The sequence below is a fragment of the Lucilia cuprina genome, chromosome 5 (assembly GCF_022045245.1).
Source record: "Lucilia cuprina isolate Lc7/37 chromosome 5, ASM2204524v1, whole genome shotgun sequence".
Taxonomy (NCBI): Eukaryota; Metazoa; Arthropoda; class Insecta; order Diptera; family Calliphoridae; genus Lucilia; species Lucilia cuprina.
In genome coordinates, this window is record NC_060953.1 from 21,281,682 (window position 1) to 21,294,333 (window position 12,652).

Genomic DNA, 12,652 nt, shown 5'->3' on the forward strand with positions numbered 1-12,652 from the left:
TTTCAATGTAAGTTTTTCCTGGGATATTAATAAAAAGTGTTTTTAAAAGAACAAAATTCACTTTTAATACCCTCCAACACCTTCAGTGGTGATAGAAGGTACATATATATCAGTTTCTCATTCCGACTGTAACACAAAGAAAAATTAATCTGAGACCCAACAAAGTATAAAAATATATTATGGGTCCTTATGAAATTCTGAGTCGATTTAGATATGTCCATCTGTCTGTCTTAGAAAAACAGGGTCACTTTAAAACCAAGCTAAAGAAATAAACCAAATTCACTGGAAATATTCGTTGTTATTCTATTACTAAAGATAATTCGATGAATTTTACAAGTGATCAAGTATGTTGGAAATCCTAACAATTGATTCAAAATTTCCCATAGCCTCCATACAAAGGTATATATTCCCGAAAATTTATTTATCCTCAAATATTTCGATATCAAAACAAAATTTTGCATATATAAATATAATAAAATACACTTCATAATAACAACTTAGAAACGATATTATTTCAATTACCTCATATATTCATCAACGAGACTTCGTAACTCTTTATGAATAATAGCTAGTTCGTTCCCAGTAATCCATTCTTTAATAACATCATGTTCTTTATTTAAATATTCGTCAATATTTTTCCAATCAATTGAAAATTGCAATATAGTGCTTTCGATTTTTTCTGAAAAGAAAAATTTATTAGTTTATCAGTAGATTTATAGCTTAGTATAACAATTGGATTTTTAATTTCGGATATGACAAATCTTATATGAGTATAATGTTATAAAATAACAAGTAAGAGTGCTATATTCGGCTGTGTAGAATCTTATATACCCTTCACCATAGTGTATTTTAAACACTATCTTTTATACCCCATTTACACATGAACGAAATCTACTAGATTTCATGTAAAATCTCTTTATAAATCTATACCGTTTATACTTACTATTTTTGACATTTAGGAAGATTTCATTTTTGCTAATATTTCTTGAAATTGTGATTAATTGAATTAGGAGAAGAAATGGGATATTTATTAAAATTTTGTTTTTAATAAAAAAAGTTGATATTTAAATATAACATTACCTTTTATTTTAAATAAACTTTTCATTGATGTTTTTCAATTTTTAAAAATTTTGTTGACATTATAAAATTGCTTTCGTAAAACTGTTTTATTTTTCATATTGTTTTCAATAATAGTAATTTAAATCTAAGAAACATTGATTTTTTAAAATAATCATAAAAAAGTATTTTTTTTATAAAGTACATTACAGTTCGGCCAATCTGACAATTTGATTGACCTCAATCAAAAACAACATATAAAAAATAATAATGAAGTGGTGTGGCAAATAATACATTAAAATTAATTTGGTGTCACCCATTTTCTAAGTCGTTTAGCTTCTACAATGCCCTTATAAGGAATTTGAGTAAGTTGACAATTATCAATATCTTTTATAATATAGCGATCGTTAGTTAATACTTTGTCCACAATTAAAGGTCCTCGATATTTTTCAATAAATTTTTTGTTCTTACCCACAGTATTATCAGTATTCATGACTACAACATAATCTCCTGCTGAATATTGTTTAGCAGGCACATGATGTTTGTTAAAATAGTTTTTGTTGTTTTTCTGGGATCGTTCAATTTCTTCTAACGCTTTTAGTCTCTGTGATTCTAAATCACGACTATTCTGGTTTTCCATCATCCAAATATTCTGTTAATGCATCCACTACTGCACCTGCTTGGTGTATCTTTTGTAGACCCATGTACAGTATTGTTTATAGCATACTCAACTTGAGATAATTTTAGAGACCAATCAGCATGATCTATCGGATTACTAATCTTACTTAAAATACCCTTAATGACACGATTTACTCGTTCAACTTGGCCATTAGCCTGAGGGGATGCCACTGCCACCTTAATATGTTCAATATTATTCTTTAAAACAAAATTTTCGAATTCCATAGATGTAAAACAAGAACCTCTATCTGTTATTAATCTTTTTGGTCTACTATAATAGTTAAAGTATTTTTCTAAAGAACAACAAACTTTTTTAGTACTGGTTGAATTTACAGGATATAATCGGACAAATTTTGTAAATGCATCTATGACAACTAATATGTGCTTACGTTTTGTTTTCAATGATGGAAGTGGTCCAAAATGATCAATGTGAATAGTATCAAAAGGTATAGGTTTCTTTGGAATGTTATATAAATTTTGTTCATTTACACGAGCAGGAGCTGAATATGTTATACATTTTATACAATTTTGTATGTACGAAACAATTTTGGCCTTCATATTTGGGAACCAATAATTACAGCGAATTTGATCATAACATTTCCCTGGACCTAAATGGCCGATTTTTTCATGGATCATTCTTATAACATTTTCCTCCATTTCCTTAGGCACATACAACATTAAGTTGTTAGTATCATCCTTACGAAATAGCAGACCATCTATTAGTTCATATCCTTTAATTTTTCTAGATTCCAATTCTAAGATTAATTTCTTGATATTACTATCTCTCCCTTGTGTTAATTGTAGTCTAGTGTCAAGTTCATTGCAATCTAAAGCAGCTATTACATTACATTTGTCCGTAATAACATTATTACAATTTTCACTTAAAGATCTACTTAAGGCATCGACGTGCCCCATAGACATCCCTCTACGATGCTGAATAGAATAGTCAAAGTTTTCTAATTCTAAAGCCCATCTAGCAATTCTAGGATTTACTTGCTTCTTATTCAGTGTCATTGTGAGAGAATTGCAATCTGTTATTATAGTAAAATGAATTCCTTCTAAATATGCTCTAAACCTACGTAATGCATAAATAATTGAAAGTGTCTCAAGTTCAAAGCTATGGTAACGACTCTCGGCTGAGGAAGTAGATTTTGAAAAAAATGCAACAGGGTGGAATTTTTTGTCATCTTGTTTTTGCATCAGTATTGCTCCAAATCCCTTTGTGCTTTCATCTCAATGCAATTCTGTTTCTTTTTTAGGTGAATATATTGATAAAACCGGTTGTTTCATTAAGCATTTCTTAAGTTCATTAAAGGATCTGACACAATCTGGAGAAAAGTCGTATTTTTTCTCTTTTCGTAATAAATCTAATAAAGGTCTGGCAATAATTGAAAAAGATTGTATAAATTTCCTGAAATACGAGAAAAGACCTATGCATGTTTGGAGTTCTTTTTAATTTTTTGGAACAGGGAAATTTTTTATGGCATTTAAGTGATTTTCAGTTGGACGGATTCCTAACGGATCTATAGAGTATCCCAAATATTCGATGGACTGATAACAAAATTTGCATTTTTTCAATTTAAATTGTAAACCTGTTTCATAAGCACGTTTTAAAACTTCCGTTAATATTTGAAGATGAGATTCAAAATCTGTTGAAGCTATTAAAATATCGTATATATAAATAACGATTTTCCTATTATCAATTAGGTCTCGGAAAATATTTGTAACAAATCGTTGAAAATTGGCTGGTGCATTCTTAAGACCGAAAGGCATTCTTAAATATTCATACTGTCCATGAGGTGTCACAAAGGAGGTCAGTGGTATCGAATCTTTTTCAACTTCTATGTGATAAAACCCATCTTTTAAATCTAAAATAGTAAACCATTTTTTCCCTCCCACATATTCTATACAATCCTCAATCAGAGGCAATGGAAAATTATCTCGAATTGTCTTTTTATTTAATGCCCTATAGTCTACACACATTCGTGTTTCACCACTTTTCTTTTTAGTTAAAATAATAGCGGATGCATAAGGTGAACTACTGGGACGTATAATATTTCTATTTAACAGATCGGTTGTTATCTTTCGAACTTCATCTCGATCTCGTAAAGATAAACGACGAGGAGAACAATAAACTGGCACATCATCAGATAAACGAATTTTAATTTTGTAGTCATGTGGTTTTTTAATAATATGTGTAGGATTTATATAAAACTTATCTATTATGTTATTCAATTTCAATATTTGTTCATAACTTAGCTTCGAATTATAATTAATAAAATCTTTTGAAAGTTCTTGAGTGTCAGTCAACTGAATGTCTGAATTACCCTCAGCATTAACTTTAGACACCAAAGAAATTTTATCTGTATTATATATTTCCTGTTTAGAATCAAATATGCATACATTTGTATCATCTAATCGTTTAACATGAATTAGATTTATATTAAATTTTTTCATAAAATTCCTACCCAATATCATTGAAATTTTAATATCATTATCTGGTATTACAACTAATTCAATTGATTTAACTATATTTTGAAATTTAATTTGACAAGAAATTATGCCATACATTTTCATATTACAATTTCCGATTCCAACATAGCGGGTTGGAATTAGATCTTCAGAAAGTTGAATACATTTTGGCACAATTGTTTTCGAAATTAGATTAATTGGGCTACCCGAATCAATTAAACATGAAACATTAAGGTAATTAGCATATTTGTTTCTTAAAGGTAGGAAAAATGCCACACTCACCATTAACATTGGATCAACAACAACAATTTCATTAGAATTAACGCTGAAATATTTTGACGGTTAGGACATTTTTTATGAATATGTCCCATTTGTTGGCAAATGAAACATAAACCTGGAGGACGTATGGGTTTTGGACATGAACTCTTCATATGTCCAAATTGAGAGCAATTGAAACAGCGTATAGAATCTTGATTATTGTTGTTACTTGGCTTTTTTACTTGTGTTTTCCCTTGACGCTTTTCGTACAGTCTATTACGACGTTTTTCATATCTATCAACGCAGGCAATTAGTTCTTGAACAGTAGTTGAACCATATAAAACAGAAATGTTGTTAGGATTGTCTTGCATACCATCAATAATAATGTCAACTGGCCTTAAATTTTTTTTTTTTGCTTGAGACGCGATGGTTTGCATTGAAATTATGTAGCTAATGCAGGATTCAGAAGCCTTCAAAGTGCGAGCACGTAATTTGTGATATACTTCTTCTCGGGTAATAACCCTTTTAAATATCTTGAAAAGAGCTCCCTTCAAATTATTGTATGTCCAATTGCTTGAATTTTCCATAAATTCCCTAGCTGTTCCTTCCAATAACCACTTCAAACATAACAGTTTTTCTTCATCATTATAATTATAAGTATATTCTTCCAATTTTTTAAAAAAATTTTCAATATCATCGTCATTACCACCGTTAAATTTCGGGACCATTTTATTCAGTTTATCATAATTGATCCTGTGTGTTTTACTAACTGAATTATTCCAGGTCGTTAAGATGTTTTTGTAGGTTTATCATCTCACATTTCATTTTTAATATCTTAATTTGGGCTTCAAGTTCTATATCTTGAGATGAAGTTGTAGAATTGGTAACAGGAGGAACGGTTCTCGAGAAATTGAAATAAACAGAAGTATATCTTGGTATGTCATTGTTTAAAGGCAATGTTGCGTCAGCAGTTGCAGCAAACGATGATGATGTTCCACCGAGTATTGCATTAGGGATTCTTGAAGGAATTGTAACAACGGGGTTTGAATAATTAAAAGGGACGGAAGTTGTATAAAGTATTCCACCGGAAGTAGTTTCGGGAATTACAGAGGCACATAAATCGGAAGTTGTAGAAATAAGAGCTGCGGAAGTAGTAACTGAACATTCAGTTACGATGGGGTATTATAATTTAAAATTTATAATACCCCATTATAAATTTTAAATTTTTTCCCGACTACATTATTAATTCATCAAAAGCTAAACAAAAAGAACAACAACAACGCTAAACGAAATAAAAAAAAAACAAAATAAACAAGGCATCTAAACCAACAGACATCAACAAACATACATAACGAAAAACACAGAAAAACAAAATTAACAACGCAATGACGCCAACAGCATCCAAACATACAAAAAAATACACAGACACACAACTGATTTCAACAAACACACAGACAGACGGACATAGCTTAATCGACTCCGCTATCTATAAGGACTCGGAATATATATACTTTATAGGGTCGGAAAATTATATTGTAGAAATTACAAACGGAATGACAAACTTATATATACCCTTCTCACGAAGGTGAAGGGTATAAAAAAGAATTTCGAAAGCAGCAAGGAAAGGATCACTTGCAAGTTTGCCATAAGGTCCATTGTGGTTCCATTCAAGAATTAAGAATACAAACAAAAGAAAGAAGGTAAAAGGATAAGTATAATTAACATCTCAGTACCCCAAAGAATAAAGAGATAGAGAGATGATCTTTGTCCCCCTATGAAGTCCAATCGAAGAAGTGACTAATGCCTTTTTCAAAACCTAGTAAACTACGAGGGTCACCGTTTACCAAATCATAACACAAGCTTCCGGGCAGAAGAACGAGCAATAACGGAATACGTAAATTGGATTGGAATAAACGTGGCGCCCGCAGCGATTAATATATTTACCGATAGCCAGAAGGCAGTAAGGGCGATATCAGGTGATAGAACTAAATGTAAAACCGTATTGGATTGTAAGAAAGCTTTAACTGAATATTCTCCCAGAGGTAAGGTTCACATCATATCGGTACCAGACCACTCGGGAGTAGTCAGTTACGAAAGGGCGAATGTAATAGCTTTAAAAGTAAGGGAGCTCCGGAAATAACATCTCTGAATATAAAGAAGTACTTTATTTTCGACTTTGTTATTTTGTTGACATATTTTATTAAATTGCGTGTTAAGAATTTTGTTTTGGGAAAAAAGAAAACAAAATTAAATTTTTATGTTAATCCACTATTTGGCGTGCAATAAAATAGCTAAGCAGTGATGCAGTGAGAATAACATTTGACATACAAACCGAAGTCCCTTGTTCGCATTCTCGCTGGCAACAAATCAATTAACACAACAACTTCTTTGTAAGATAAATTGCAAGTACTTCTTTAACTCTCTATTTGAAAGTGAGTCTTGAAGTTAAAATGCTAATATATGCTGCTTTACACGATCACACAAGTAATATGAGCTGTCAAAATTTTGTGTAGAAGAGTATGAATGGGATCGTCTAAACGAAATATGTAATGAAACCATCACACATTGAGAGAGAATACGGAAGGGAAATTTAACAGTCGTATGGCTCTCTTCATTTGTTGAAATGATTCAAAAAACAAGTTAGAGTGCTATATTCGGCCATGCCGAATCTTAAATACCCTCCAGCTACTTTTATATTAATACTTTTTTAATTGGTGAACTATTTGTGAAATTAAGTTTTCTCATGTTTTTAATAGAAAGAACGTTAAAACACCATTTTCTTTTATATGTTATTAACGCCCTAAAATACGATTTAGCAATATTTAATAATTTGCATGTGTATAAAATGGTTAATAAAGTTATTGATGGTTTATTTTAGAAATTTTGCTTAGAAAATTTGTATACTAAACATAATATAAGTGACTAATACCTTCATTAATAAGGAGATAATTGTTTATGATTATAGATATGATAATGCAACTAGATTAATACTGTGGCTTTCAATGGAACGATCGGATAAAGAAATTGACAGTAACATTTCTGAAGTAAAAGAAGTTTATTTGGTAATGAGTAAAAAGTGTTTACGTAATTTTCGAACGAACAATTATGGATGATCGTTAAACAAATTTCAAGTATATTTTCTGTATATAAAAGTAATATTTGTGCCAAATTATGCATGGATATCATTATTTGGCAATAAGTTTGGGTATTTAAGTGTTTTTCTAAAGGGAACCTTGTTCGGGAGCTATGACCAATTGTGGATTGATCAAAATTTTGCAATGACTTTTCTATGCATAAAAGTAACAATTATATCCTACTTAATGAGTTATTTATATGACAATTTGTGGTCCAAACGGAAAAAACTTACGGTTACATTTGCGTCTATAAATGTGAAATTTTTGCCAAATTTTGTATAAATATCTTAATTAGGTAATGAGTTATGGTCGTTGAAGCGATTTTTGGGAGGGAACCTTGTATAGGAGCTATGACCAATTGTGGACGGATCGAAAAAACATTTATGTATATAAAAGTAATATTAGTAGTAAATTTTGTAAAGATATCTTAATTAGGTGGCGAGTTATGAGCGCTAAAGTGATTTTCGGGAGGGGACCTTGTATAGGAGCTATGACCAATTGTGGACTGATCGGAAGTGATAGATAAAAATTATATTTGTGCCAAATTTTGTATAAATAATTTAATTAGGTTACGAGTTATGAGCGTTTAAGTGATTTTCGGGAGGGAACCTTGTATAGGAGCTATGACCAATTGTGGATCGATCGGAAGAAAAATTTACGGTAACATTTACGTAGATAAAAATTATATTTGTGCCAAATTTTGTACAAATATCTTAATTAGGTAATGAGTTATGTGCGTTTAAGTGATTTTCAGGAGGGGACCTTGTATGGGAGCTATGACCAATTGCGGATCGAGCGAAAAAAAAATGTTACGGTAACATTTATATATATAAAAGTAATATTTGTAGCAAATTTTGTATAAATATCTTGATTAGGTAATGAGTTTTGAGCGTTTAAGTGATTTTCGGGAGGGGACCTTGTATGGGAGCTATGACCAATTGTGGACCAATGGAAACATTTTTTCCTTGATATGAATTGTATTGATATAAAATTTTGTGAAGATATCGATCCTGTAACGGAAGTTATTAACAATAAACACATTTTCCGTTAATATGTACATTTGTATGGGAGGTATATGAAATTATGAACCGATTTTTCGGATTTTTAACAATGTTAATTCTGGCACCAATAGATGTATCTCTGACAAAATTCATCAATTTATCTGCAGTAGTTTTTGTAAAAAGTACAAATAAATATGTAAAAAATCGCCATTTTTTTCGAGGTTGTCTTAAATTTTTACTCATAACTCTGAAACTATTTCACCGATCTTGCTGATTTTCAATACCAAACTGCTTAGGATAACAATGAATATTTTGAGTGAATTTTGGGGAGTTTCATTGCTACGTTTTAACGTGAGTGTGTTTTATACAGACAGACAGGCGGACATATCTAGATCGACTCAGAATTTCATAAGGATCAAGAATATATATACTTTGTTAGGTTTTAGATGAATATTTCTTAGTGTTATAAACGGAATGACAAACTGATATATACCCTCTCTCTATCACCGCTGATGGTGGTGGAGGGTATAACAAGCAGGTCGCATTAGATCAGGGATGTATTTTTATGTAAACACATACAAAAAAGTGAAGCAGCTGTTTCCATCATACGTTTTTATTGTTTTATAGTATAAAATTTATACCAACCATGTAAACACAAAATAAATAAATCATCAAGGACCGGAAAACGTTTATTTTTGGTTTGTAACTAAATTTTTTATCAACAAGCTTTTAAAAATAAAATTTGAATGTAGAATAAAAAAATAAAAATATAAATTCAAAATAAATATCCATGAAGAACAATAAAGTTCTTAAAAAATTTTTCTAGAAAAAAATAAAAAACGTTTCGAAATTTAATTCAAATAATTTTTCCTATTTAAAAGGTACTTTACATTATCTGATTTTGTATTAATACAAAGTATCATTTGAAACTACATTGTAGTCTGAAAAACTAAAACATTTTGTAGTTTGAAATGTATTAAGCTTTTAGAAAATTTTTAAAATCTATTTTTTACAAAATACACAATTTATTTGCTGTTTTCTTTTGGATTTTAATTTATAAATTGAGTTTCTTTTATTTTTCACCATAATTTTCTTCATAATCCATTTGAAATTAAAAATAAACCCTAAAAATAGGTTTCATAATACATGAATGAAAATTCTTCAATACATTTTGACAACAAACTTTATTTTGTATTAAAGACAATGAAACTCTGATATTAATACAAAGTAATGTAATGTAAATATTTAATTGTATATAAAAATTATACTGAAAGCAAAATATGTCGTTTCAAATTATACAATATGGAATCATATGTGGAGTTATATAATAGTGGCATGGGAAAATATAAAATATTGAGAGCCCATATGGGTAATATAAAACGGCATTACAACAATATACATAAATATTCTTTATTAAAGAAGCCATTTCACCTGAAGAAGATAATTCATCACCTACAGCAGAAACAAGTATGAATATATAGTCGGACGTAGCCGACCATATGATACCCTACACCAGTCAGTATGTATATTAAAAATGGGGATTATTTAACAAAATAAAGCATTTGGTTTGTTTTTTTAACTTTATTTCGGAATATTTTTCCTTTTTTTTTTGGAAAAAAAGAGATTTTTTTAAGAGGACTTAAAGGGGAGTAGGGCCCATAGAACAAAGTCTATGGGATGTAGTTTTAGACATGCCTCAATTCTAGCGAGGACCGTCGAAAGTTCTTCAAAAGTGTATTTGCCGGAATGGGCTTCTTTACGGAAGTGAAGTTTAAAACTTCGGACTCCCGCTTCCCATAAACCAACCATATGAGGTGCTCCAGCTGGAATAAAACGCCAAGAAAGGCCGTTGATGCCGTACGTCGTACACATCCTAGCTCTACATTCTGATAAAAATGTTTTAAACTCTCGTTCTAACTCTCGAGAAGCTCCTACAAAATTCGTCCCGTTATCCGAAAAGATGGTAAGTGGACAACCGCGTCTTGATATAAAGCGATTAAATGCCGCTAAGAATTTATCCGTTGATAAATCCGAAGTTACTTCTAGATGTATAGCTTTAGTGGAAAAACATACAAAGATACATACATACATAGAAGAGTGAAACGACATGAATATGGCAATAAAATAGGATGCCTTTCTGTGTAGGCCAATGAAGGCGATCTAGCCAATACGAAGAAAATTTTAGTGACGAGGTATTCGACAATGTGACAACAAGTATTTCGGAGACAATGTCGGTTGTACATTGTGCAATTGGCAGCTTGGGATGTTTTAAAGCAATTAAAAGACAACATAAACAGTTGTCGGGAAAAAGTTAAACTTATTAGAAAAAATGCGGCAATCAAAAGCTAGCTCACTGCCCGTATTAGATAATACGACAAGATGGAGTTCTACTTTTGAAATGGTAAAATCAATAATAGCAACTAAAATTTGGATTGAATCCGACAACAACTTTACAGTAGAAGTTGACTGGAATCTTGCTATGACATTTAAAGAAAGCTTCAAGCCAATTACCGATGCGACTACCTTGTTACAATATAAGGAACTCGTAATGGGTGATTTTCACAGAGAATGGCTTTTGTGTGAAACTGAATTAGAAGATATGTCAAACTCAAACTATATTGCAAAATTATTGTTGAATGCTTAAAAAAAAACGAAAAGAAGTGTTAGTTGATAATAAGGCCTTTATAGCTGCAATATATATGGACCAACGATATTGTTTCAAGGGTTCCAACTACATTAGTGGGGATCAAAAGAAGACTGCTATTGTAAGTATTTTAATTATTTTTATACCCTTCACCTTCTTGAGAAGGGTATATATATGTTTGTCATTCCGTTTGTAATTTCTATAATTTAATTTTCCGAAAAAGATGTACACGTGTGTGGAGATGTATTTGGTTTTATTCAGCTGCGTATTTTGTTTTGTATGTTTGGATGCTGTTGGCGTCATTGAGTTGTGTATTTTGTTTTTGTGAATTATGTTCGTATATTTGGATGTAGGTTGGTTTTATTGTGTTGTTTATTTTGTTTTGGATTTTCTGTGTTTTTCGTTATGTATGTTTAGATGTCTGTTGGTTTAGATGTCTTGTGTATTTTGTTTTTTATTTCGTTTAGAGTTGTTGTTGTTGTTCATTTTGTTTTGCTTTTGGTATAATAATAATGTAGTCGGGAAAAAATTTATAAAACTAGTATGTTTAAAATGCACTATGGTGAAGGGTATATAAGATTCGGCACAGCCGAATTTAGCACTCTTACTTGTTTTTTTAATAAGCAATAAAAAGTAGATAATTGAACAAAACGCAACAAATTCAGCCAATTTTTATTTCGTAGTCTCATCTACTAACAATCTATATATATAAAATGCTAATGTTACTGACTGACTGATTCATTATCCCTCAGCCTAAACGGTTGAAGCTAAAGAGCTGAAATTTGGACAGGAGATTGGACTGACACCGAATAGATCCACTTAGACGGAAATTCGAATGTTTAGGGGGTAAAAAAGATTAAAAACGGGTAAATTCGGTAACTTCATATCTCCTAAACTAGACTAGCTACAAAAGCAGTTAAAAGCTTATCGTCGTTCACTTAAAAGATAAGAGGACAGGTGTCTGGTACTTTTTTTCAAATTCGGCCCCGTAAGGGAAAAAAAAGGGTAAAAACTGCATTTTTGGTACTTTTTTATACTTTGACACTTGAAAATAATATTAAAAAATGAAAACCATTGAAAATTTCGTTTTTTCTGAAAATGTTTTTAATCATTTTGTGGCAAAAAAAACAAATTTTAACATTGTTTATTGCTGCAGCAGGGACTATTGGCCAAAGGAATTGTGTAAATGCTTAAATTAACGCTTAATATAAACGATTATTGTTAATTTCAATGCAGCCCAAATGCAGTTTAAATACACCCTACATCACACTAATGGGAACGGCATTTTGATTATGTTTTAAAGTTCGTAACACTTGCGTCAATGCAATGATGTTATCCGTCTATAAAATAAGTTTATTTAATTTCTTTGGAAGCGATTCGACTCAAAAAATTGTTATATTGAGCAGTAC

The 12,652-nt window shown here is 30.7% G+C and overlaps 1 protein-coding gene across 2 annotated transcripts in view; it reads right to left on the reverse strand.

The window, feature by feature from the left end:
• The window catches only part of LOC111683114 (IQ and AAA domain-containing protein 1-like), a 158,513-nt gene that overhangs the window by 34,385 nt on the left and 111,476 nt on the right, over nt 1-12,652 (reverse strand). For both annotated transcript variants that reach the window (XM_046952888.1, XM_046952887.1), the window contains exon 4: nt 523-679. In XM_046952888.1, coding sequence (XP_046808844.1) covers nt 523-679 — 157 coding nt within the window. The remainder of the gene's footprint in view (nt 1-522; nt 680-12,652) is intronic.